This window comes from Cygnus atratus, chromosome 7 (assembly GCF_013377495.2).
Source record: "Cygnus atratus isolate AKBS03 ecotype Queensland, Australia chromosome 7, CAtr_DNAZoo_HiC_assembly, whole genome shotgun sequence".
NCBI classification, from domain to species: domain Eukaryota; kingdom Metazoa; phylum Chordata; class Aves; order Anseriformes; family Anatidae; genus Cygnus; species Cygnus atratus.
The window spans coordinates 10,035,956-10,062,071 of record NC_066368.1 but is presented as its reverse complement, the minus strand read 5'-3'; the positions used below and the strand labels follow the sequence as shown (position 1 = coordinate 10,062,071).

The window sequence follows — 26,116 nt, the reverse complement described above, 5'->3', positions numbered from 1 at the left end:
TCTTCTATTTTCTCCAGAATTTAGTCTTGAGGGGAAAAATTACCAACATTTTTGTGAACTGAAAGTTGAATGATTTATCCCAGTCTCCCAGAAAATAGCTTTTGTTAATTCTGACTAGCTTTCCCTTGAGCCCCTCCTTTTCAAAACTGGGACATAGGTGATGTTTCCACAACTGTTTTAGTCTCTCTTATGTCACTGGTTGTGTGTTTTAGTTACTGAGATCACCAACTACGGCATCACTCATTCAGAAACAACAAGGAACATAGATAACATACACAGACAAGCCTGCATTACAGAACATAACCCTGTGGGTCTTCTGGGGCTTGTGAACCTGTTTTCTCACACCTGCTTTCAAAACAAACTGAGTAAAGGTCCACCACAGTTATCAATTCAGCAAGACTTTTGCTCTAGAGCCCAACCTATGCGACTCAGAGATGAGACATTGACCACTCAGAGTCGCTTAGGACTCCCAGCTCTCTTCTTAGCAGTAAACTAATCAATAGTCTTCACTCATCAGGAAGCAACTTCAGAGGTAAAAAGTGTACAACTTACGTTAGTTTGTTGTTCTAAAGAGGTAAAAAGCCATGTACTTTACATACCAGGGAGAAAGAGTAGAGAAGGAAACATCATTACCATTTAACACATACAGGTTAGCCTAGGTAATTTGCTTTGTCTCAAGTCTCCTTGCTACTCTTCCATCACATGTCTGAGATAAAAATGCATCTAGAGCCAAATCCACAGCTGATGTCAATAATTCTAGCTCTTCTGAGGCAGTGAGGCGACACCCACTTACAAAAAAAAAAAAAAAAAAGTAGTTGAGCAGGAATCTAGTGCATACCTCATAACAGCGTTAAATTGACGGCTTTGTTTCCCACATGCAAGGTGCACCGTAGACCAGAGCCAAGAGACTTGCACACTGGTAGCAAACAAACTCTCTACACCAAGTTTGGAACTGCCCCACTCGTTCTTTCATCCTCCCCAAACCGACACTTTCTAAAACTTACAGGAAATTACAGATCAGAAGGTCTAGGATGATGATTACTGCTGCCATAGGTGCTTCCAATTTTACTAATCTGTGTTGATAGAGGCAGATTTCCCCATCCCAATCAAGAATACTTAGAATCATAAATGAAAAGCATTAATATTGTATAATTCAAATATTAAACACAAGTCAAATTACAGCACCAGTCAAACCCAGCCTGAATCAACAAAAGCTTCATGATTTTGAGCAGTCTGAACAGTACGAAACGTGCAGAAAGAACTTTCATTTTAGCTTTGTGCCTTGGATCCTGAGGAGCAAAGCTCTTCCAGAGCTTACACCCACAACCTTCAGAAGTGAAGCAAAGGAGCTCCACCTCACCGCTGGGTCCCAGTACGTCACTGCACAGCTGAGCCCGTTCTCAATCAGCATTGAGCACAACAGCAGTTACTCCCACTCTATAGAAGAAGGGAGACAAAATAAATGAATCCCACTTAAAAAAATGCAAATTGGTGATGGAACAGGTTTTGTCTGCTCTTGCCAGTCCACTGATCCTTTGCACACCTTCAAGGGAAAGATGTATAATGGTAAGATAACCAATCCCCTATATATCCTAGCTGCACTTAGAGCTCCTGCTATAAAGGAACGTGCTCCTTCATAGACCACTTGAGCTGTAAAGAAAACCGATTCCTCAGCAGTCAGACATGCTTAAGAACGGGCAAAATATAGGAATATGTTTGCAAGCTCTAAGCATAATTAAGAGGTACCTCATCTCAGTGAAATGATGCTTATTTGGTGTCCCATGCGCACTCAGAATAAATGGAGCCCTGCTGAAAATCCCAGTGTGCAGCTTTCACAGGGCTGGGGTTCACTTTCACAGCGTGCTGCTCTCTTCTGAAGCTGTTGCGCAAGAGTTGTATGTTTAACATTTCTAACCAGCCAAAATTGCTCTTTATATTTGATCAAGAATAATTTTTACCTTTGAACCTGTTGCAACGCAGGTTCAAGGGTTACCTGGGTGCAGTGCTGCCTGTTTATTAAAGCCACACGCTGATGATTCGGGGCTCAGTCCTGCTGCAGGAGCCGGGGAAGCACCAGCCCTTGAGCACCCACTTGGAGTTGTAAAGCAGAGAAGCGAGGCAGCCGTGCCAGCCCCTCCACCCCGGGTGGACAGAAGGTAAGCAAATCCCTCCTGGTCGGAGCCAGGCTTTCTAAAGTGCTAGGCTTCCTACTCCTGCACAGGAGTACTGCAAGGGGAACAACAGCCCAAGTTCGCTGTGATGTACGTGCTGGGTGCTGTTAAAGGTGACAACCAAGTAGTTGGCTGCACAAGGAGAGGGTCTGGGCTCACGGAGGCATACAAAGAAATCACAGCCAGAGGAAGTGCCTGAGCGAGAGTAACCATCTCAACGCTCCCCGTTGAAATAGCCTGGCTGGAACGGGAAACCTGACTGCTGGCCAGGCTGAAGCCATTTTCTTATCAGCATGCTGGTTTTGTCTGTTTAAAGATACAGCACATGGGGTGCTAGTGCCAGCTCCCATTCAGGTTCCTCGTGAAAACAGAGCTCCAGAAAAGGAGCCGTCATTTGGTTCTGCAGCACCAGAGGCAGGCTTTGAAATGTTGCCAGTAAAAAGATGTTATAAACTGGATTGTTTACACACACAAGGGTATCGGCAAACCTTAGTACTATAGGAGCTTAATCCCTAACTAAAAACACAGAAGCTGGTTGTAATAACTTTTTTGTAAATAAATAAATAAAAACACAGTTTTCAGAGCTATAGAGATGGAGCCTTCTCCAAGCTCTTGCTTGTGCATAGAGCTGCAGCTGTAACTGAGGAAAAGACAGCAAAGAGAAAGGGTAACCAGAAATCAAGCTGCAAGTAAGCCGGCAAAATGTGTGCTCCATCATCCTGCTCATGCTGCCTTCTCTGAGGAACCCACTTATGCTCTGAGAAGATCATTTCTGTCCCTGTATGGTTTCTTTGTTTTACAAAAGCCAGAAGGTTGTCCTCAAAAAAAAAAAAAAAAAAAAAAGCAGACCAATAAAGAATTATTATTTTTATAGCTGTCAGAAAACATACAGGAATCGAAAGCCCCTTCAGATAAAGTGAGCCCATACTTCCCACAGACTCACAAAACCTAGCTCCAAGTCTTGAAGTGACAACAGAGAAAACTATGCACTGAGATAGAGCTTCCCCTTCGCTTACTTACAACTGATTCTATTTGCCATAGGTAGATGGGATATTTGGGCATCTTTGGATGGCTAATGCTTGTGTTGTGCCATGACCTTAGTGTTTGTTATGAAAGCTCATCTTACCTCTCCTTTTGTGACAGTGACAATAGCAATCAATTTAAACTCTCTATATACATTCTCTGCTCTACTGATCTTAATTTACAAGTAGGTATGAAAGATGCAGGTATACATTTTACATATGCATACAAAAAGAAACAAAGGTTGAGTTATTCGTGACTCTGCTTTGCTTTATCTTTTGGCAAAGAATTACTGGCAAAAAATATATTTGTGCCTCCTTTAAAAAGCCAGGGTTTATTCAGATCAGTTGAGGCAATATCAAAAATTATAAGCCTCAAAATTATCGTGTTATTTCTTATGCATGCTGGGGAAAGAGCATCAGCTCTATTTTAATTTATGAGCATTAAAAAGTACAAATCATTAAGGAAAAGCTATCCTTCACAAGGCTTTTGCGAAGTTCTCTCACACCCCCAGCAAAAGTCAGGGCATCTGACTGAGACGTACAGCATTGCCACCCAACAGCCGATCGCAGACAGGGCAGATTCACTACTTTTCCTCTTCCTCCTGAAAAAATAACAGCCTGAGGTCAGATATCTGAAAGGAGAAATCCTCACAGAAGAACTCACAGAAGTTGTTAATGCAGCCGGCTGGGCTGGGAGCCTGTCTTTCCTCTCCCTTCTGTGTAAGAGGCATTGCCTTTCTCTAAGCATAAGTGCACCATGACTGGCACTACTAGAGCTCAAAGTCACAGCTTTGTTTGAATGCCACAGGAGCAGCTCTGGGTAGGCAAAGGAGTTTTGTGCAGAACAAGGTATTTCTTTTTCATCTTCATCCAAAGCTCATGATAAAATCAGTGATTTAACCCCCAGCCTCCCTACAGGTGTGCATTGTTAAATAATGCCGAAATTGCAGAGTAAGCTAGCTTTACTTCAATAACACAAACCTTGAAGCAGCAATGAAGATATAATAGCAATTAGTAGAAACTAAGTTTTAGCAAGCCAAGGTCCAGGACAGGTAGAAAGAACTCTTTATGCAAGTACAAGCTATGTAACTTCTTCTTAACTTTATTGTAGTTTATTCTGGCTAGGTAAATTATTCTGAAGTCATACAGCACAGAAAAGCTTTCAGATGGGCAAACTGTTAAGCAGGAAAACATTTCCAAGATCTGAGGTCAAGGCACTAAAGGAGAAATTTAGGTAAAGCTACTGTCTTCCTACCTCTCAAAGCCTGCTGCAAATTTCCAGTTATATCAGGCAAGCACCATGGAGAAAAAGGGAAACAGCAGTAGCCATAAACTTTCATGCAAAGAAACACAACTCTAGACAGAAAGAAAATTCCTGTCATAGTAGGAAACAAAATTAAAGTTTGAAGCATGACTCACTTTTACATTGTGCAAATAATTGTGCATATGTAAAATGACAGCACAGCAGAAAGCAATTTAGAAGGGACAAGGCAGCTTTTAGGGGGAAAAAAAAATCAGCAGAAACCATGATGCAGCCTACCAACAAGTGTGTTAGAGTGGTAGATAAGAAATACCATACCCAAACTATTTTGTTAGCACTACAGGCTGCAAAGCTCTGCTCACCTTAATGTACAGCACAGCTGTAGGGAGATAATCTCTGGTATTGAAAGTGCAGCTTTAGACATAGAGGAAAAACAAGCAAATGGATTATAAATGGTAAATTACAAATAAACATTCAAAAGATTTTAGTATAATTTTCATCTCCTTCTTCAGAAACATTTAAACTTCAACTTCCTTGCTTCACCAAATAATAAAAAAGAAAAACTTCCTCTGTAGTTTTTTTCTAACCACTGAAGTTCCTCCCTTTCATAACCTCTGTTCCCGGCATGCTTTTCTGCTTGCTGATTTATTTAAACTGTGGAGAGGGAACTAGCTCCAGTTTTAAAACGATTACTATCTAATTGCTTTTGGTTTGCTATTATGCTCGTAAGGCTCCCTGTGTTTAAGGAAAAGAGGTTGGCTTCCTGCCTCGTCTACAGCATGGTACGTGCTTTTGACTGCTGCTTCTCTTCTCTGTAATTGCTCTGAGGCGCTTTTTGGACGAGTAATAAAGTTCCACTTTTGTTTTATTGCTAATGGCCCTGCTGATGGTCACTCACTTAAGTTTTAGTACAAACCACGTGCAAATGTAGTGCTTAGCTATGAGGTTCAAGATAATCTGGTTATCAGGAGCCTGCTAGGAAAGCTCTGGTAGCATGCCATCAGATGCTAATCTTAAACTCAGTTAAATTCAGATATATGCTTGCTCTTTGCTCTTGGTAATACGACTGCTGTAATATGTTGTGATAAAAGACATCCATACTTACAAGTTCTTAGTGCTACCTGTTCTTTGTGTGGCTATGTAAGCTGCTAAATGATCGTTTTCTAGTTTTCAGAGGGGCTCTCTATGGGTTTCTAAGTTGAGCTCTAGTTTTAGCTGTTTCAGCTATGCATGTTTATGTCTAATAATAATTTCCCATTACTGTAATGCTGATATGTGCATATTTTATGAGGTTATTGTCCTGTACTATCTAATAGAGGAAAGAAACAGTAACAGAACTTGTTATACTATTTTTAAAATTCTTCAAAACTTCAAAGGGCTAGGTGTTCTGTTTTTCTGTGGGACCAATATACTTTCTGAATAGGTAGCTTTCAAGGAGAAAACCTGATATAAATTACCCCTGAAAGCCTGGCTTCAGCAGCTATCTGACAAAGCCTTAGCACTAAGCAGTGTCATGGCATCACTGTGCCTGACGGAGGGACAGTAATATAAGCAAAGTTCTTTATAAAAACGGTCTTTCTATTTTAGAATACTGAGAGCTTGAGTTCAATAGAGGAAGACCCAGAAATAGTCTGTTACATCTAGTCTGAAACCACAAGTGCTGTACTTCCTGAAAGTAAGTTACTGAGGCCCTGTGCTTTCCCATGGCAGAGCGCTTCTCAGGCAAGTTCAAAGGACACTTGAACTGTTTGGCTGTAGCTCTTGTAAGAGGTACTCTGAAAGCAAAGTGCCTCTCAGGCTTAATGCAAGTTACTGTGGGTTTTGCTTTACATATAAATCCGTCTGCCTCTAAACACGGTTCTGAGAAAAGCTGTTGCAGCTAACTCTGGGATTTTACTTCTCTTTACATAACTGAGTCTGTGAAGTAAGCTGTCTTCAGAGCCCTGAATCTCCCAAGGCGATAGGTGATGTGGTTTGTGTGTGTCTCTGTTCAGCAGTTGCTGCTGAGATCTTGCACTTTAGCTTCCCTCTGGATGCTAAACCCCGCAGAACACCAGCTTTCCTTGCTGCAGCTGGAGGAAGATGGGACAAAATGCTTCTAAGCACAAACTGGCACATGGCTCACATCTGCAGGAGACAGGCAAGAGCTGCACTATGAGTAAGCAAATGCAAAGGGTGAGCTAATGGTGATTAGTTAATGAACTAGGGTAGAACCAACTACGCTGGGGCTGCTCCTTACACTTTCTGCTCAGAGTCAGTATGTTACGTTACTAACGCTGATAAGTTCTTGTGATTGCCTCAAAAGCATAATTAAACCGTTTCTTGGGCAGGCATGAGACAACGAATGTAATCTTGGAAAAAAATCTCATGGGCAGTGCATGACCCTTGCCTCTGAAATGGTGCAAATACCGGAGATTTGCTGTCTGTAAAGAATTACTGTGAGAGAGATGATAAGTTTTTTCTTCAAACCTCTGTGCTTGAAACCACAGAGCTCAGTTACTTTCCGATGATTGCTGACTTGTAGAGAATAGAGAACAACTCTCATTCATTCCTCTAGCTAATGAAGGAATCGTGCTGGAGATTATGGGGGGGGGGTTGAATAGTAGAAATGAGAACACGCAGTCCTGAACTCAAGGCTGTAACTGGAATCACTGTAATCTCTTTTGATAAAAAGGGGGTTGGTGGAGGGGAACCTAAGCCTTTGCACTCCTGATCCTGGTGCACCTTATCCCTGACCATTGATCAGGTCAGACAACCTAAGTACACTTTAACCATCTACCATCTTATTGCACAAGAGGACTAACAGAGGTGGCTTGAGACATCTGTGCATTTTCCACCTTTTTGGTCACTGGGGGCTAAGTCCCTCAAAACCCTGGGGTTTTAAGCACTCCAGCCTCTCTGCATGCTTAAGAAAGCCCTTAATGCTTATTAACCCTACAGTCAAAATGCCCTGGCACTGTTGCATGTTGCACCAAGCTGAGTTTTCACTCAGCCCATATAGATCAGGTATCATCTATGTACAATGTACCAGATTTGTGGGTGAAACTCAGGTTGTGGTTACTCCATGGCACATATCGAGGGTGGAGTGCATGGACAGAAGACTCGTAAAGAAAAAAGGTTCCTGTCCTCTCTGCTGGCTCTTCTGCTTTCAGGGCAGCAGGATTAACTGGTATTTGAAGGATGCCAGAGGTGGTAAATTAGCAGTGCCTTGGATTTCACAGGTATTTATGGTATAAACTCTAGGAATAGTAGACAACTGGCTTAGATCTGGAAGTTGAGATAAATTCACTTGTGGTTTCTTGTCACAGCCTGAATAACACACCCTGTGTACTTTGACAGTAGGGGCTAAAGCCAACTAAATGAACAGTTGGAAAGTAAAAGCAAAACACTGTAATAAGTAAAGGGAATTTAAAATTGCCTTTCAGATAAGAACGGCATATTTTTCATGTAATGTAAAGAAGATCTAGGTATTTGTGCTTTTGACACAACAAAAACTTCTGTGGTTTTAAAGGATCTTAGGTTTTGCCTCTTGCATATACAGACTTATTCAGTACTGTAAGTGGGCTAGCAATGACGATTATTAAAAAAAAACTAATTAGAAGCAAATGAACACATGATACTTCCCAGGTTTTGGACATGAGCTTGTCATAGGATGTTTCTTTAAATTTAAAATTGTTTTGGTTTGGCTTGTAACTAGTCAAGAATAATTTTCAGTTATAGGAATGCTGGTTAGGTCACACTGGGATAAGACTACTGCCTGCTTTTTCTTCTCTGTGGTAGAAACTTGTGGAATCAATTCAACCTGAAGGCAAAAGCTTTGCTGCATTCAGTCACCTTCAGGCTTCTCTCACACTTGATCAGGTGTTCTCCCTAGACTTCTCTGAGCTCTCTGCTCCAAGCATCATTATCTTTCAGAGCTCAATGGTCAGTTTGTGCCAAGACATCTAGGAAGACTGCCTTGCATGTGAGCCAACGAGGAGATGTGAGTACCATGACTGAAGGCTTTCAGTGCCTTACCTACTGCTGCCTGGAACATTTGGGGTTAGGAATCCTTACCACAGCAAGATTAGACAAGTGTCTTCTATTAATTTTCTGTCAAATAAGGCCATTTAACAGACAGTAGTTGTTTGTGACAACTGCACCAATCTGCCTGATTAGGCTAATTAACACTGCTAATCAGTGTTAATCAGTTACAGAAAAGAACTCTGTGCTACAGATATGATCGACAGTTCTGCTTATTACCTCTAGCATGATATTCTAAAGGCAACCAATCCTTCCTGGTTTCTAGGAAATAGTCTTTAAACTGCTATTAAAATGAACATGAGAACACAACTCAGTCATTAACACTGGTACAACTACGCAGGCATGTGCTCCCTTCAGCTGCCTGCACATAGCTCCCTTCTCGTACTGCTCACTGGGAGAACTTTACATCCAGAGAAGAGTCATCTGAAACACACTGAGTGAAAACTCCTTTTGACCCATGTGGGGATGGAAAAAGACTGCAGAAGCTGATTGCTATGAATGAAAATTCAGGGTAACCGGATATGAGTACTCTGGTATCCCTCTAAAAGGATGGGAGGGTAGATGTGCTGAGCTCTAGATTTGCCGTCTTCCCACAGGCTAAGCTTCCAACATACAAGTGGTTCAAATGTGATTTGCTCTGCCACATGGATCTAGCAATGGGCTGAGTTAAAGCAAAAAAGTTAGTATATCAAACACCTCTGCATGTAGAACAGTGGAGATGCCCGTACCAAGCTGCTTCAGTTCTCATACTATAACATAAAAGCAAGTAGTTGACTTCCACCATAAACCAGATACTGTTCAGCCACCTACAGAAAGCTGTTTGCTTACTGCTGAAGTAAAGGTTAACAAGACCAAATGTATACATCATGAAGAGTATTAAATTCTTGCTTTTCCAAATACAGCAGTGATAGAACAGACTGCTGGGTGACTTTGACATGAATTCAAACTTCATCAGCAGACCTGGTTTAGTAGACTTTTTTATTTTCCCCCAGACTCAGTTGATAAAAGCCAAAGAAAGGGTATGGAGATGGGCAATATTCTGTACTGAGAAAAAATAGGTTCGTACTTCCTAGGTGTGGTATGTCCAGTGACCAGATTCATTCAATGCTATCATAAATCACTAGCTCCTGCCGTTCTTGCTGTAGCAGAACTTTTGGGGGCAGTTCTCTCAATGCATGAGATCTAGGTCAGGGGTTTGGAGGGCACACTGTAACTCAAAATGAGTAGGTCTAGGGAGTTGATACTTGGCAGATACATGGGTGATGTGCTTTTGGCAGCTTGGCCTTGACAAGCCTCCATGGTACCCGTTCTTACTCAGATGCTGAGCATCCAAAGCATGTCTTACTTTTCTCTCACCAGAGAACACATTAGGATTGCCAATTAACATAGCCACTGGAAACTGAGAAGTACAAACCCATAAACCTCATGTGGGTGATCTAACTGATCAGTCTGGGTGCAGAGACCCAAATTCTGACTTTGGGACCTGGCTGAATTTACTGTTTGAAAAATACTTTCAACTTTCTCAAGTTACTCTAATTAAAGGGTACCTGGAGCCCATTCCTCCAGAATACTTGGTATTATTCTTGTACAAGGAGTCAGTTAGTTGCTAGCTGACATATCTACGGATTGGGTCTCCTCAATTCTGCATGAAGGAATTTGAAAGGGTGTAGTTAATGACCTTGCCAAGTGTGATGTGACGTGTCCTGCATACCTATTTAGATACTAGCAAAGATAAATTAGTGAGATCTGAGTTCATTTTGACCAAATACAGTCAGATCTGCTAGATTTGCCTTGGCTATTCAATCTGAAAAATACCAGAGCATTTTGGAAATTAAAATACTTGCTCCTAAGAGAGGAGAAGGAACTAGATGTTGCTTTGCATGTCTTGTGAGGAAATCCTGTATTCTCAGTTTTTGCTTCCCTGCCATTGCAGGAAGAGATTCTGCAAGATGTAAGCAGCAAAACTGCTTCTGTATCTCCCAGCCAGACTTCCGTTGCACATGTTGACTTCCAGGTCACTATTTCTTTGTGCAAAAGTGTCTTTCAGAGTTTTGACTTGTGCTGTATCTTATGCTGAGGACACTGCCAGCATCAGAAGCACTTTCCTGGTATAGACTCAGATTTCCAGTAGGAGCAGCTGATCATGAGGACATTGCTTCTCCTGCAGACTGTTACAAGTTCATTACATCTGTGTAAGCTTCAGCAATAACTCCTCCTGTTGGACAGCTATAACTGTCTTGAGGTTTTCTTCCACCGTTCACATCTCTGAACTATATGCATTATTTTTTATATATATATACTTAACGTGGGAAATCATATACTGGCAGATTTTTACTCTTGAGTAGGAAAAAAATGACATCTGTTCCTTGCTTGACATCATTGGACTTCAGCTTTTTGTGGAGGTGGATGCAGAATGGATTAAAATTTATGGGGACAGGTGACTTTAGATCTCTTAAGAGGCTTAAAGCATTCCATAAGTATGCCTTATTATTGTACCAGGAGTCTTTAGGGGCAAACAGCTGAAACAATCTGTGGTATAGCTTAACAAACTACTTAAGTAACCCTGGCTTACAGGTAGTGAGTGCTTCTAACGTATACCTACTAAACCTCCTGTTTGTTTCAGGTTCAACTCCGACTGCACTGATCCAGCACAATGATCTGGATACTTCAAGTCTTGTTCTCACCGCTCCCAACACCGGCATTGATAACTCTTATTGTATTTGGGGTTGTCATCTCCCTGTGGGTGATAAGCAGGCCAAAACCTGTTTTCCCTCCTGCTGACTTGAACAAGCAGTCGATAGGAATTGAGGTAACGCTTATTCTTCATGTGGGGATGGAGCATTTTGAGAAGCTTGCCCGGAATACCAATCCCTTTTGGCTCTGGGCACCTGTGGAAGCTCTGCTGTCTGAGATACAAAACCTGCTGTACAGCTCAGCAGTATTGTGGGGAGAAGGGAAGTGTTAAGACACCAAGAGTAAGAAACTGCAACTCTTGCCAACAGGGTTAGGTGTGCTTCTTACCCTTGGCTGTCACTGACTTTTTTTTTTTTTTAATGTACTATAAATGATTTGCATCTGTTTTGAGGCTGATGCTAGACTGAGATTCGGGACTTCATGTAACTATGTAAGTGGTTGCACTTCATCTTAGTCAAGGTCTCTATAATAACCCACAATTGCATATTAGTCTAGGCCATATAGAAAATTCCTCTGCATGTGACTAGTGACTGGACAGATCAAAACCAGGAAGCAAAATGAGACTTCCCTGACAATTCAATGGCATTGAAATGCTTTAAAAGGGATTGCTGGGAGACTGGCTGAGGAACAAATGGTATTGCATCTGTTCTGCACTGATTTCATAACTGTGCTCTGTTCCTAGGGAGGAGCCAGAAGAGCTGCAATCTTGACAGATAATAACCTGGTTTCTTATTACTTTGAAGATGCTAAAACCTTGTATGAAGTTTTCCAGAGAGGACTGCATGCTTCTGGTAAGCTTTGCAGCTGCCAGTTAGTACTTACACATTGCAAGTAAAAAAAGTGGTTCCAAGCTTTTTTGCATTGTTTCTTGTCTGTAGTAACAGTTAAGGTTTCCTAGACTTCTGTGGGGTGGAGTGACAAGTGACCATATTTCCCCCCCTCGATTTGGAAGCAGTAGCAGTTGGCAGATTGGGCAGGAGCAAACATTGGGAGCTTAAGGTGGCAGAGTCCTGTGAAGACTTAGCAATACCAAGTGTAGTATGGGGGGGAAAGGGTGTGTGCAAATAAATCCCTCTGTTTTGTCCTATGAAGTGGGTGGGTTTTTTCAGTGTAAGATTACTGCCTGCTCATAAGAATGAGTCTGTCTGTATGACTTCAAGGGTCCCAGACATGAAAATGTGATAGATTACAAACTATTTCAAACTCAGCTGAGCTGTGAAATGGGAAAATATCAGCAAATCCTGGAAGTATTGCTTATAAAGATGAAGCCATCAGTCTTAAAATCCTTGTTTGTGCAATGTACTTAACTGTGGACACTGCACACTTCCACGCTTCACACAGTTAGGTAAATGTCTGCAAATACTTCCCACTTACCAATGTTGCATTGAAGTGTGATGCAGCTTCAGTACTGAGCTTTACAGCTGCTTTTCTGAACTCTTCCATTAGGAAATGGCAACTGTTTAGGCTACAGAAAACCCAACCAACCTTATCAGTGGCTGACGTACAAACAGGTGAGTGTTGTACATCACAGATGACTTAATTTAGGATGCTGTTTTGTAGCACTAAAACAGGGGGGAAACTTTCTTACAGGTTTTGGACAGAGCTGAATACCTGGGATCAGGGCTTCTGCAGAAAGGATGTACACCATCATCAGACCAATTTATTGGCATTTTTGCTCAGAATAGGCCAGAGGTAAGCGACAAATTGAATGTTATTTCCCAGTAAATTCTGACATCTTGGGGAGAAGAGGGTCTGTTCAGCTTGCTATTTAAATAGTTTGAGGCCACATGAGGAACAACCACAACTTGCTTTTCCCCTCCTAGTCCCTTATTACTGACTGGGCACATACTATGCTGGGCACGTAATACAATCAGTAACTATCTTGAACCCTTGATACTGTAAGAACCTCATAGACATGCTCCTTACACAAACACTACTAATGTGTACATGAGCTAGTCAAGCTGTATGAAGTCACTAGGTAATCCTGTCTTGTGAGCTGCTATTTTTCTCTAGCTCTTTTTTCTCTCTTCAGTGGATCATTTCAGAGTATGCCTGCTACACTTACTCAATGGTTGCTGTTCCACTCTATGACACTCTGGGGCCAGAGGCTATTGTGTATATTGTCAACAAAGGTAAATATTGACTTCAACTACTTCATAATAATGATATCTCTAAGAAGCTTTATTTTGAGAAGGTTAAAGTGCAAAGAAATTTCACGCAAAAATTAGAGTAGCTTTAACCTATAGTTTTATAGACACTGCTTCTGTAAAGCTAGTTTGCAGGGTATGAGATTCAACGCTTAGAAGAAAGCAGTGGGTTTTGTATGTCTCCTAGTGTCTTGGGTGCAAGTCCACTGACGGCCTGCTAGATTCTGTGGACCATGCTGCAATCAGAGGGGTCAACAACTTTGCTGTTTGAGGTTTGGCAATCTTGAACTCCCACACTGTTTGCCAAACAGACAATGCAGACAGATTTGCATGCAAATTAAGACTAGATGTGTGTCTCTGATTTAAAAAGTTCTAGGAGGCAAAGAGCAGAGGAGGGGAGGAGTAGAGATAAGCCTAAATCTATCTCTTTAGTTCTATAGAACTAACAGCTAGCATGCCATCATGAAAGAAACTGGAGAGGGAGCTTGAATGCATCTTCAAACTTTCTTTCCCTAGTCGGAGGGGTGATTGAGGGCAGGGAGAAAATAAAAATCAACTGCTGTCACAACTATCTAGGATCCAACCTATAAACAGGATTTGCCAAGCAAAAGCACTTCAACAGTCATGGTGGTGAATCTTGCCAGCAGGTCTTGCCTTAGTGCTACACAGCTGTGACTGACTAGGTTAATGGGGAACCAGCATGTTCAGACAAATCCAATTCCTCTGCTGTCTTACTGGTAAAGGATTTTGTAATTGCATAAAGCTTTCTTGCACATGCAGGGAAGTTGAGGCATTAACTCAAATTTTAGCTACCTCTTTCAAACCAGTCTAAAATTCCTTAGATTTAAGGAAAATGGTTAAATGTAATCGATCAGTGAGCTTTTATGGCAATACCAAAAGAATAAATACTTGTCTTGCCTATGACTGAAGATATTTGTCTTTGGTTCTTCAGTGTAAAGGCTTCACATTGGGTAAAACTGAGATTCTAGCTATAAAGTCAGTTGGCCCTAGTAGGAAACAAATTTCTTAGCACTGTCAAGCCAGCCAGTGAATCCATGTGATCCAAATGCAAATGGCTTTGGAACATAACCAATATCACATTCTAAGTATATGTTCTACTGAGTTGTCTCTCACTAGTGTCCCATGTCCTCAGAACAGACCTGTGAAATGTAATTTCTTTTCTGTAGCTGACATAAGCGTAGTGATTTGTGACAAGCCGGAGAAAGCAAAGATCTTGCTTGAAAACTGTGAGCAAGGAAAGACCCCATGTGTGAAGACTATAATTCTTATGGATCTGTTCGATAAAGAGCTCAAGGACAGAGCAGCTAAAGTGGGAGTTGAAATTCTAGCACTACAGGAAGTTGAGGTAGGTGACTAAAGACTTCTTGATCTTGCAAAGGAATACCTTGCTAACTAGACAACTGCACCTTCTCCGGCAACAATAATACTTTAATATAAGAATCATCCAGTCGTCACGCCTGTATCAGAGATCTTAATGAGCAGTCATTTTGAAACTTGATATATTTAGCCAAGTAGACTTGCAGAATTCAAACCATTGACTAAAGTTGTGCTCATATGTTGTGGACACTCTACGCATTAACCTGAAGACTGCCTTAGCATATCTCATGGTACAGTTGTAACAGGATTTATCAGGCTTCTAAGCTGCCAGTTGAGTCTAATTAAAACTTTAAGTGTAAATGACTGGCTGTTTTGACACCCCAGTACTAGGCTTAATTTCCAGATCTGAGGTGTAAACGTGGAGTGTAAGAGATGTGGCCTATATTAAATAAAATGAAATATCTCCATTCAGGACTTCCAAATCCCTTAAGCAGCTCTACTCGCTTTCTACACATTCATGCTTTTCACAGTCTCAGGAGTCAGCTTTTCCAAGTTATAAGTCCTAAATGTGTGAAGACCAACTTCTCTCACTGAATGAGATAATTTCAAGAGTCCAACTATAACATTGCATTTGAAATCCAATTACCTATTCATTTGCTATTGCTGCACTTCGTTCTGTTGCAATTGTTAAGCTGTATTTTCTCTATTACAGGAGCTGGGAAGAAACAACATCAGAAAACCAAATGTAAGTATCTCTGTGGAATAGTTCTAAACTTGTGAAACTAGTCTTTGAAAAGACCTCTTGCCATGCTGATAGGAAAGGAGGCTGGCAGGATTTTTTTGTATATCTTGTCTTGATGTTTCCAAACAACTCCTAGTTCTTCTGCCTTCAGGAAGTGTACGTAAATACTGATAACTAACCTAATAATCCTTACACTGTTGACCTAATGTGGCTTTTTCCCTCTAGCCTCCTAAGCCTGAAGATCTTTGCATTGTGTGTTTTACTAGTGGTACAACAGGTAAGAGAATGCATGTTGTTGCTTCCATATTAAAACAACTGCTGTACTAAAAACACTAACTTTCCAGTGCAAAAAAGGGAAATACTAACAACGTAAAAGAATAAGTTAGAACCATGTCAAGCCACTACTGAGGACACTCAGTATATTGGGACGTTGTCCTTACAAGTCAAGTGCACAAAGACAAAGCTTCTTAGAGCTGGGTGAGGGGAGACTAACCAAATATATGTTGTCCTACTTTGTGAAAAATACAGGGTCTTAGGGCCATAGCTGAAAGTGCTCAAGATGAGATGTATTTGTGATCTCCTAAGATAATGCAAGCTATGACTGAGCCTAATACCAAGGCAGCTCAAAGTGACTGAGCCAAAGAAGACATGGGCAACTAACTGATTGCAGCAGCAGTCACTCACAGCTGACTTTGTCTGATCTCTCCAAAGGTTACCCTAAAGGAGCCATGCTGACACATAAGAATGTTGTTGCAAATGCGGCTGCCTTCCTTAGAAGCGTAGAGGTAAGCTACTGTTAACGGTGGTCTCTAGGCTATGTGACTGAGTGGTGAAAATGACTTTACTGTGGGCGTCTTCTGCAAACCATTCATTCCCTGTAGGCACTATCCTAAGTGCCCTTGTTTCCATGGGAGAATGGTATGGTAAATAACTTGGTTTGACCTTGAAAAAGAACTACTTAGAAGTTACTCTAGAATGAGTCAGACCTACATGCCAAGAGTACTAAACTACCATATTTCAAGTTTTGCTGAAACATGAAACTAATCCTGATCTAGTGTCCTGTCTCACACTTGACTGAGTCAGTTATAGCTGCAAGTTTTGAAGAGATGGTGGATGAGCCTAAGTTGCTTCAGTCTTTTTAAAAGCATATATTTCAAAGTACTCAAATTGATCCAAACTTACTTTCTACTCAAGAGGGCATAGGGAGTGCTGACATACTTCTGTTTCTTTCTCCTGTAGAACACAGCTGAATGTATGCCTTCAGATATCAGCATATCCTATCTCCCCTTGGCTCACATGTTTGAGAGAGTTGTACAGGTAAGTAGACTGTGTGCATGCTACTAAGCTTCCATAGAAGACATAGGATGTATAAACTAATTGACAGTAACACCTGGTAGAAGTCATACTTAAATGGCTAAGCCCACCTACCTAAGGTAAACCTTTAAACAGACTAAATAACACCTAGTTACTTCTCCAAGATATGGCTACTAACCTCCTGTAAGGAAGCTTTGTTCTTCAGTCCAGCCTCACTGAATCTGTGACACCAATCTGCAAATCTGCAGGCCAAATTAGCAGCATCAAGCCATTAGCCATCTATAAATCAAATTATAGCAAAAACTGCTGGCTTTCTATATTTCCTCAAAGTCTATTTACACATGAACAATACTCCTACTGAGATTGGAAATCATGCTGCTTTCCATAGAAAATTGTTATGGCTAACAAAGCTATGAATTATCCTTGACTGACATTTGGTTGATTTTCAGACTGTGGTCTACAGCTGTGGAGCAAAAGTAGGCTTCTTCCAAGGAGACATCAAATTGCTGACAGATGACATGAAAACCTTGAAGCCAACACTATTTCCAGTTGTACCGAGACTACTCAATAGAATATATGACAAGGTATGTGAGCAATTTTTAGCTAAATTGTCTTAACATTCATGTATCTAAGCAAGTATGCACATTCAAGTTGAAGTTGAATGCATCATAATATCATCATGAGGTTAATTAGTCCTTAGCAGAAGGAATTCTTTAAAATCCTTTCCCAGGAGATGGAAAGATCCCTGAGACCTGGACTATAAGTGCAGTGTATGCAGTCATGGCTGAGATAGGTCTGTTGCTGTTCTGAGACAAAGATCTTGTTTACTTTCAGAATGAAAATAAAGCAAGTGCAAAGCTAGAAGGCTCACTAGCTCTCAGAGTTGTAGCTGAAGTATGACTGCAACAACACAAATTAGTATTGCCCCTTGGTTCGTCTCCTAGATCATGGCAATAGTGAAGACAAATCCTAGAACACCAAAGTAATGCATGGTGCCTCCTAATAAAGCAAGAACTGGAGGCATAGATATGAGTTGAAACCTGAGGGTCTGATACTTTTCCTTACAGATACAAAGTGGTGCAAATACCCCAGTGAAAAAAATAATGTTCAATATTGCTATGACTGTGAAGATGGCTGAAGTAAAACAAGGCATAATGAGAAATGACAGCATTTTGGATTGGCTGATCTTCAAAAAAGTTCAGGTAAGTTCTTACAAGTGTAAGTAACCCAAGCAATGTAATGCTAAGAGTTCGATCTGATGGCTTCTAATTCACTTGTAGGAGACCATGGGTGGAAGAGTGCGTATAATGGTAACGGGTGCAGCCCCTATATCTCCCTCTGTCCTGACATTTCTCAGAGCAGCATTGGGCTGTCAGGTAAGCTGATTCTTTTTCCTGAATGCCTATTTGATGGTCACTTGGGTGTAATCAGTGATGCAGCTGTGGTCTAGCTCAGCTTGTTCCTGGAGGCACTGCTGTCAGGGTCTTCACTATTTACAGGCTGCTTGATGAGGGTTAACTGCAACAGAACAAAATTTTGCAGAGCTAATTGACATCAAACTACAGTACTGCAAAACCTCCTGTACGCTCTGGGAGGAGGAATAGAGCAGCAGAAAAAGGAATATGCAGCAACCTCAGCAAGTCAGGCAGCTGCCTCTGAGTTTTGTGGCTTATCTTAACAGTCAGTAAGCTCCTACCGTGGTACATCTGAGAACAGAGTGCAGAGAATGAGGTAACCAGAGCAAGGTTTGGATAGTTGATCTTGAAAAACATCCAGTCACACCAGTAAGACCAGGAAATCTGAAATAGGATAATACTGTCCTGGTTTCCTCCTTAAGAGGAGATTTGTGCATGGGCATAGCTGAAATTGTGAGGTCTTTTACACCAAGGGCTTGGTGTTCAAAGGATGTTTATGCTTTCTCACACAGATCTTTGAAGCGTATGGCCAGACTGAATGTTCAGCTGGATGCACTTTCTCAATGCCTGGAGACTGGACAACAGGTGTGGTAGCTGAGACTTGGAAACTCTTGCACAACTGTCAATAGAAAGTGGCACTCAAGCTATTAGTAAAACCATAGACAAATTCTGAATGGTTAACCTCAAAGTGATTCTTTGTAGCAAGTCACCTGTATGGTTAACAGGATACCAAAATATTCAGCTCAAATAGGTGAGCATCTCTTGTGTAAAGCGACCTAACCTATATCCTGTCCCATTGTGCAGGCGTGTCTGTACAGAGCTGAGCAACCTGACAAGAACTTCCCAAATGGCTTTAAGAAAACTAGTTTTAGCTCACAAACCATTTGTTTACCTCAAAGAATTGTTTATAATGCCAGATAGGAATATTCTCCTGAAGTGCGACACTAACTTGGAGTTTTAAGTTTCATTTTAGCAGGGGTGTTTTTAATATTGAGCGTTCTAAATTCAAGCTTAGGTCACCATCCTTCTGCACCATAACTGCAGATCATAATGAGGATGAAATGCAAATAAACACCAGGGTTAGTGGGGGAGTTCTGTGGAGGCAAGTGTGGCACGTGGTTGGTGTGATTGATTAGACCAATAAATGGCTCTAAACATTGAGACTTAACTGCTACTTATCCTGCATTAAGTGTCTGAAAATGGATTTATAATAAATAATGTTCTTGAACTTTTGGTATCAGACCCCTTTAAACAGTACTCTTTCTTACTAACTTAGTGAATAGATCCATTAGGTATCTACTATCAGTAAAGTCATATGTAGGGGGACCTAGTCTTTCTAGTTTTGTATTAAATAGGTCCAACTCCTAGCAGAATCCACGAGTCATAACTATCCTTGTTTGTTTTTTTTTTTTTTTCCCCTTAGGCCATGTTGGACCCCCTCTGGCTTGTAACATCATAAAATTAGATGATGTGGAAGAAATGAACTACTACTCTTCCAATAATGAAGGCGAAGTAGGTACAATCTCCTGTGTGTATCAGGAAATACTGAAACATAAGGCTTGTGACTAACAATATTCTGTACCTCTGCTGTAGGTCTGCATTAAAGGACCAAATGTGTTCAAGGGTTATCTGAAAGACCCTGAGAAGACAGCAGAAGCAATTGACAAAGACGGCTGGCTTCACACTGGAGATATAGGGAAATGGATGCCAGTGAGTAATTGCTTAATACAAACCATCCCTTGGATGTGAATTTTCAGCACGCTGCAAAGCTGCAGAAATAAATTCTAGGATAGAAGCTTTACAAAATATTTTGTTAAATTGTTCACCATGTAACTCCGGGCAAAGCTCCAAAGGCCAGTCAGGTTATAAGATCCTGCATAGCGCCTGCTAAGCCAGTAGTTAAGAATATGCATCTTCTACAACAAAGAACAAAGTCTCTCATTTTTGTCACAGGAGAACACAGGAACTGTCTAATCATGTCTGCACCTACTGGAGAAATTGGACAACGTGCCCTTTTAGAGAGCAAAAACCAGTTCCAGATTATCATGTGCCTTTCATTTAAAAACAAGCAAACCGTTATCTTCTGCTGCCTATAGAAGGGAGACAGGCACTTGAAACTAACGGCTTCCACCTTTAACTTCTAGAATGGAACACTGAAGATCATCGATAGGAAGAAGAATATATTTAAACTTGCACAAGGAGAATACATTGCTCCAGAGAAGATAGAAAACGTCTATATTAGAAGTGCTCCTGTAGCCCAAGTCTTTGTACATGGGGAAAGTTTGAGGGTAAGTGATATTACAAGTGAGCATCCTGCAAGATTCCTCCCACAATGAGTTCTGGAATATCAGGGCACAAACTTTAACATATACTACAGCACTTGAACAAGATCTGTTCTCCAGGGCACGACATTTATAGGCATATCCTCTCTATAGCCTTCCCTCTTGACACCGAAGAAAAGGAGATCTTGGTATCAAGTTGCAAGTTGGGTAAAGGTTAATTATGTACTTGTATGGAGTTAGTATGTCAGGTGAGTTCTGTACAGTGTCTCCACTGCTTTGCCATAAAGGTGTCAGTTGCTGGAGTGGTTAGCACATAACAGACATACTGTATGAGCACTTGGACTGCTGCTGTCAGAACTCAGGTAAGTGGCTTCAAAGTCCGTGTAGCTGCTTTCCAAGTTCTGCAGATTGGGATGTAGACGGGGCTTAGTACAGAGAGATTCTTGACTATCAAGCTCTCATGTAGACAATCCAAGTAACTCCAAATGGTGTTGGTATAAACGTGACTCCTACTTGTTTTTCAGTCTTGTCTAATAGGTATAGTGGTTCCTGATCATGAGACACTTCCAGAATTTGCAGCAAAACTGGGAATAAAGGGTTCCTATGAAGATATCTGCAAAAATCCAGTGAGTGGTCTTACCTTCTTAGTGGGTTATAGGTAGATTTTCAATTCTGAAGTCCAATCTTGCATTGCTTTGACTTCATTTTTTACCCATCTTTTTGTAAATTGAACTAGCTTAATACTGGGTGACTGCATGACTTTCAATGACTATCACTGTTTCTTTTCCAACGAGAAGATAGGCATGACCTTGTAGTGGTCATGTTACCATATGTCACCATGTTTCTTAACACGAGAAATGTTGAATGCTGAAATATATACTTGTATTCTTGCCATCTCAGTTCTCGCTGACGGCACTGGTTGTGGTCCTAAGCCAATTACAAAATGGCAGCTTTACCCACACTGCTTCTGCTGTCTCTTCTAGGCAGTGAAGAAAGCTATTTTAGAAGATATGGTCAGACTGGGGAAAGAGGCTGGTCTTAAATCCTTTGAACAAGTGAGTACTTCCAAATCCTGCTTGTCGCAAGTACCCGTATTGCTAATACAACGGCTGGAAAGTCTATTCCTGCTGTTACTGACTGCCAGGACAGGGACCTAAGACAGCTGCCCAGGAAAACTGATTGCAGTAGGCAGGGAAGCATTACCTGGTTACCTGTCTTTTGACTGAGAGGCAGGTAGGTGTACAGGGCAACCACTGCAATTGCTATGGAACGGTTCCCCATCGGCTGCAGGAGCTGTACTGTAGCGCCAGCCTATCTTTCTCTGTCAAAAGGAGTTTGACTTGCACCAAAGAAACAGTTTAGTTACTAGAGACTGAGTTCTTGGACTAAGCTCAAGGAAGCTGGGGAGAACTGTTGTTTGTCCTCTAAGTAATTCTGTGTCATGTGCTAAATTATTTTCTTTTAATAGGTTAAAGACCTTTACATCCACACGGAGCTGTTCTCTGTGGAAAATGGACTCTTGACACCAACACTGAAGGCAAAGAGAGCAGAACTTGTTAAACTCTTCCAGCAGCAGATTGAGGCCCTCTATTCAAATATGCAGGAATAAGTGGCTAATTTAAATTAAAGTGAATGGAGTATCCAAACAAATCTGTAACACTACATGACTTATGGAGAACACAAGCATGAGTGGAGCAAGGAGAACTTAAATATATTTGTTTCTGGCATCCTGGGAAAAAAGACTTTCAGATGAAGATGGCTACACTATGACTGGTGACTGGCAGTGTAGAATCTCACGGGACTGCGCATCAGATGTCTAGACAAAGCCAGAACTTCCCTCTTCCTTGGGCTGTGAATGAAGCACACAAACACTGAAGAGCCTCAACCTTTTCCAAGTATGCACTTCCTACTGTTGTCAAAAGCAAATATAATTTTCTTGCTCCAAGTACGAACTCCATTCTGAACTTGTGGCTTGATCTGCAATCAGACTGAACTTTTGTGCAGTTGTGTTGTAGGTTTGGGGGCGAGGTAGTTCAAAGACAAAGTGCGGGAAGATAACACTTCAGTCTCCACTCAGGATGATATAACCTCAACACACCTGTCTCAATTTAAGCTGTCACAATATAAATAGGGGCTTAACATCTGTTCAGCAACTACAAAATGAACTTCCTGCTCCTAGCCTTGGACTGCATACTATGTTGTTTTTAATGAAAGTGTGATTAGTTGGGCATACACTGGTTTATGAAATGCATGTGTGTAAAGCAAACATGTTTCAAGCTTTACTATGGGAGGCACTGGATCATTTATTTGTTTGTTTTGCACATGTTCTCAAATGCAATGGCAATTATAAAGCCAATACACTTATGAACTTATGAGCCTAGTAACTCAAACTCTTAAGTGTCCTTCTCAAGGATATAAAATGCAATAAATTGTGACTACAAACTCAGACCAAAGCCTGTTTTTTTCCTCTGCTGCAACCAGACATCCACCTGCAGGCTTACTGCTGCCTGGTTATGGATAGTTTTCTTCAGAGGCTGTGCCCTAGCTGTCTGTAAACTTGTTTCCTGTGCTGTCTGGGCCTAGCTGCAGCTCAAGCCATGAGGCAATAAGCTACCGTGGAACGAGATATTGCTCCTCTAATCAGCTTTCCTTTTCTTATAGTAAGACAATATATGTCAAAATCTTCAGCATAGTCATTCCTCTTACTCAGCTTGTCCCATAGAAAATTAAATGTGATGTCTTATTTCAGAGCAAAAAAATGATTAGGGTCTTTAGGAAAATATATTTAGGCAAATGAGTCCTGTCCTCCTCTATTTTTAGGAAGGGTTACAGGGTTCTGTAGAGAGAGTTAAGCCAAGTTGCTGACAATTTTTACCTGTTCCTGTAACAGTTGGGTTAAAGGCAATGCAGCTTTAAGAAGGATGTAATATAGGAGAGGAGTACATGTAGCTTTACTATATCGACTCCCCTTGTCTGTGCCAGATACAGCTAGTGGCTGTTTATGTCTTTATTTAATGTTCATGGTCAGATACTCCAAACTGAAAGCAAGCAGTTGGTCAGGAAATATCCAGCCCTTGCTGTGAGGCATCTCTAGCTTCTACTAGCTAAAAACAACCTGCCTCTGTTTCAGAAGTCTAAACCCAGTTCTGTTTCAAGTCTAAGTCCAAAGACCTTCATTCTTTTAGGTAACTATCACTTATTTTATGTGCACTGAGCACAGTTCTTTTCATAACCTCAGGGTATAAAGACTTAAAGAGCCTGAAAGACATGCAACTAACTGTGCTGCATGTCTTTCCCATTTCCTTAAAGCAAAATGACTTAAAAGTTGCTGATGACTTAATCTTTTGGCCTATATGTCAGATTGAGGAGAAGGCATGAGGGAAGAAGAAAAATGTATACTTAAAATGATTGTGGATTCTGATAAGCAACTCAGTTGGGAGCAGCAAATCTAGAGCAACTGAGATACTTTGTTTTATCAACAAGTGAAATTATCCCACCACGACCTGTTTGGAAGTTGCAGCCTGGCACTCTGAGGTGGACCCTTTGACTAGAATTATACAGGTATCCATCACCGTGCTTCATTCAGTTCACAGGGATCTCTTCTTTTTGTAGTGAATGGGGAATGCCTACATTTCTGCACTATGTCTCAAAAAGTAGTAACTCCATACAGGCCACTTTCAAACATAGTAATGATGCTTTCTCTTTTGATACAGGAAACACCTCAGTTGCTGAACCTGGTCTGTTCTTAGAGGAAATTAAGCTTAGTCTCACAGTCTACAGACTTTTAAATTTTTCATGTTTGTGGCATCTACTACTAGCTGTTACAAAGATTGAATTGGATGGGTAACGGCATTGCCTGAATAACAAATCAAACATTGCAATTCAAGTGTAAATTGGTCTGGGCTCCTGATGATGATTTTGCCATATGAACTGCTTCCAGAATAAAGCTTTAAAGTGAAAACAGGAGTGCTCTAGGCATGCTTGCATTGAAATGATGCAAAAATGATTTCAGGATATTTTTTGTGAACTAAAGAAAACTAAAGATGGCTTGAAGCACTATTGCACAGAATGAACAAAGATTTGATGTAAGGACAGCTATAGGTACAGTGAAGTTCAATCAGGTAACTGCAGCTTTCTTCCAATGATAAAGAGATTGGAGGTAAAAAGAGAGCTACTTCTACAGTTGTAGATTGCCAGATTTAGACTCTCCAAATTCTGCAAGAATTGTATATAAAAATACACCAAGTTAAGTGTCTTTTCTTTCCATCTCTGTGGAACACCAGCAATGCCTGCAATTCACTTAGTAACTAGTTAGTCTCTTTCCTCTCTATCCAGAGAGGAAGTGTTTGGACAGAAGTATTGACTCTTAATTCATCATTTCACTTTAATGAGGTCCTTATTTAAATCAATGCTCTCAGGACACTTCTAGCATCATTCTCTAATGCAGTAGCTAGGACAGTCAATTGTAAAGACTAGATAACCTGCACGTCCCTGGCTTCCTAGCTTGCTAAATTATCTTTTCTCTTCCTGGCCACTGCTTCGCATGTGAAAAAACTAACTATATGGGAGATGCTAAAACTGTTAAAATCAGAAGCTTTTTGTTCAGGACTACTGAGGAGGAAATAACTCCTTCATTGTCAATTTCTTTTACTATCAGTAACCATGAGAGTTCCGTACAGGTTTGCCTTTAAATTTCATTCTCTGATACAGTTGTTTCCGGCACTGAAAAGACAGCTTGCTTTTTTTTTTTTCCACTGCAGGACCTCTAAACACCTTCAGGAGGTACGCAATTTTGTTTTGGCTGGTTCTTTGTAGGAAAGCACTGGCTGAGTGAAGGTGCTAGAATGGTAAGTAGAAACAACAGTTATCTGTGCTACAAAAGGGACAAGGTAGGACTGAAGTTATAGCCATAAGGAAAGAAGTTGAAAGCATTAAAAAAAATATATATATATACACACTTTAGAGTTCATTTCAGACTCTGAGTGTGCTTCTGAAGCAAAGCTCCTGGGCATTCTGTGGTGCAGTATGGAGTGATCTTGGTGTGCAAAATTCTGCTCAGGTGAAAGCTGAAATCCAGTTGAAGATGTTCTTCAAACACAAAAAGACATTGAGTCCCTATAAGCAGAGCAGTACACATAAATTCCACTCCTGTCCCCCAACCCCTTCTCCAAATAGCTAACACTCAGTGGTCAGCAGCGCTGATGATTTGTTCAAATCATTAATTGCTGCCTGTCAATACAGATAGCAGCTATTTAATCATTGCATAGTCAACCTTGACAGCTCTTCAGATGGAAGACAAGCTTATTTTGTCATCTTTCTTTGGCTCTAGACTCCGCAAACACCAAACAGAAAACACTCCAGTCAAGACTAAGACTTTACACCATACAGTCTGGAGGCCTTCATATTAATTTCCAATCACATTACAAAATAGTGCAGAATTAACCCTTTCGTTATATTCTGCTAGGTTATGGCCTTTCAGCTCTTGCTAGCAGGGAAGCTAGAAGTATGATATATTCCTATACTTCTAAAGCAGCCTGCTTCTATAAAATAAAAGTGCATTGACTTTAAGAGGGGAAAGCAGCCTGCTTTCAAACCACTGAAAATGAATGCTAGCTCCTCATTAACACAACTCAGAAACATAGCCTAAGACTATGGCTCACCATCAGCAGTAATGCACAGCAGGCTGAAGTAATAAAGTCACTGGTGC

The 26,116-nt window shown here is 40.9% G+C and overlaps 1 protein-coding gene across 3 annotated transcripts; it reads left to right on the top strand.

The window, feature by feature from the left end:
- The first annotated feature begins 2,046 nt into the window (after positions 1 to 2,046).
- On the top strand, positions 2,047 to 22,856 carry ACSL5 (acyl-CoA synthetase long chain family member 5). 3 transcript variants are annotated; one of them, XM_050712087.1, is made up of 22 exons: positions 5,090 to 5,236; positions 8,370 to 8,436; positions 11,101 to 11,286; positions 11,854 to 11,962; positions 12,618 to 12,682; positions 12,762 to 12,863; positions 13,204 to 13,303; positions 14,506 to 14,684; positions 15,369 to 15,401; positions 15,624 to 15,675; positions 16,110 to 16,183; positions 16,638 to 16,715; positions 17,162 to 17,296; positions 17,780 to 17,914; positions 17,993 to 18,088; positions 18,640 to 18,712; positions 19,551 to 19,639; positions 19,721 to 19,837; positions 20,272 to 20,415; positions 20,934 to 21,035; positions 21,393 to 21,464; positions 21,878 to 22,854. In XM_050712087.1, the coding sequence occupies exons 3-22, from the start codon at positions 11,131 to 11,133 to the stop codon at positions 22,016 to 22,018; spliced, it is 2,052 nt and encodes a 683-aa protein (XP_050568044.1). In that variant the 5' UTR covers positions 5,090 to 5,236; positions 8,370 to 8,436; positions 11,101 to 11,130; the 3' UTR covers positions 22,019 to 22,854. The 3 variants fall into 3 exon arrangements, with proteins under 3 accessions (XP_050568045.1, XP_035403773.1, XP_050568044.1); XM_050712088.1 differs by lacking the exons at positions 5,090 to 5,236; positions 8,370 to 8,436 and adding an exon at positions 2,047 to 2,156; XM_035547880.2 differs by lacking the exon at positions 8,370 to 8,436 and having other exon boundaries at positions 5,071 to 5,236; positions 21,878 to 22,856.
- Positions 22,857 to 26,116: the final 3,260 nt, after the last annotated feature.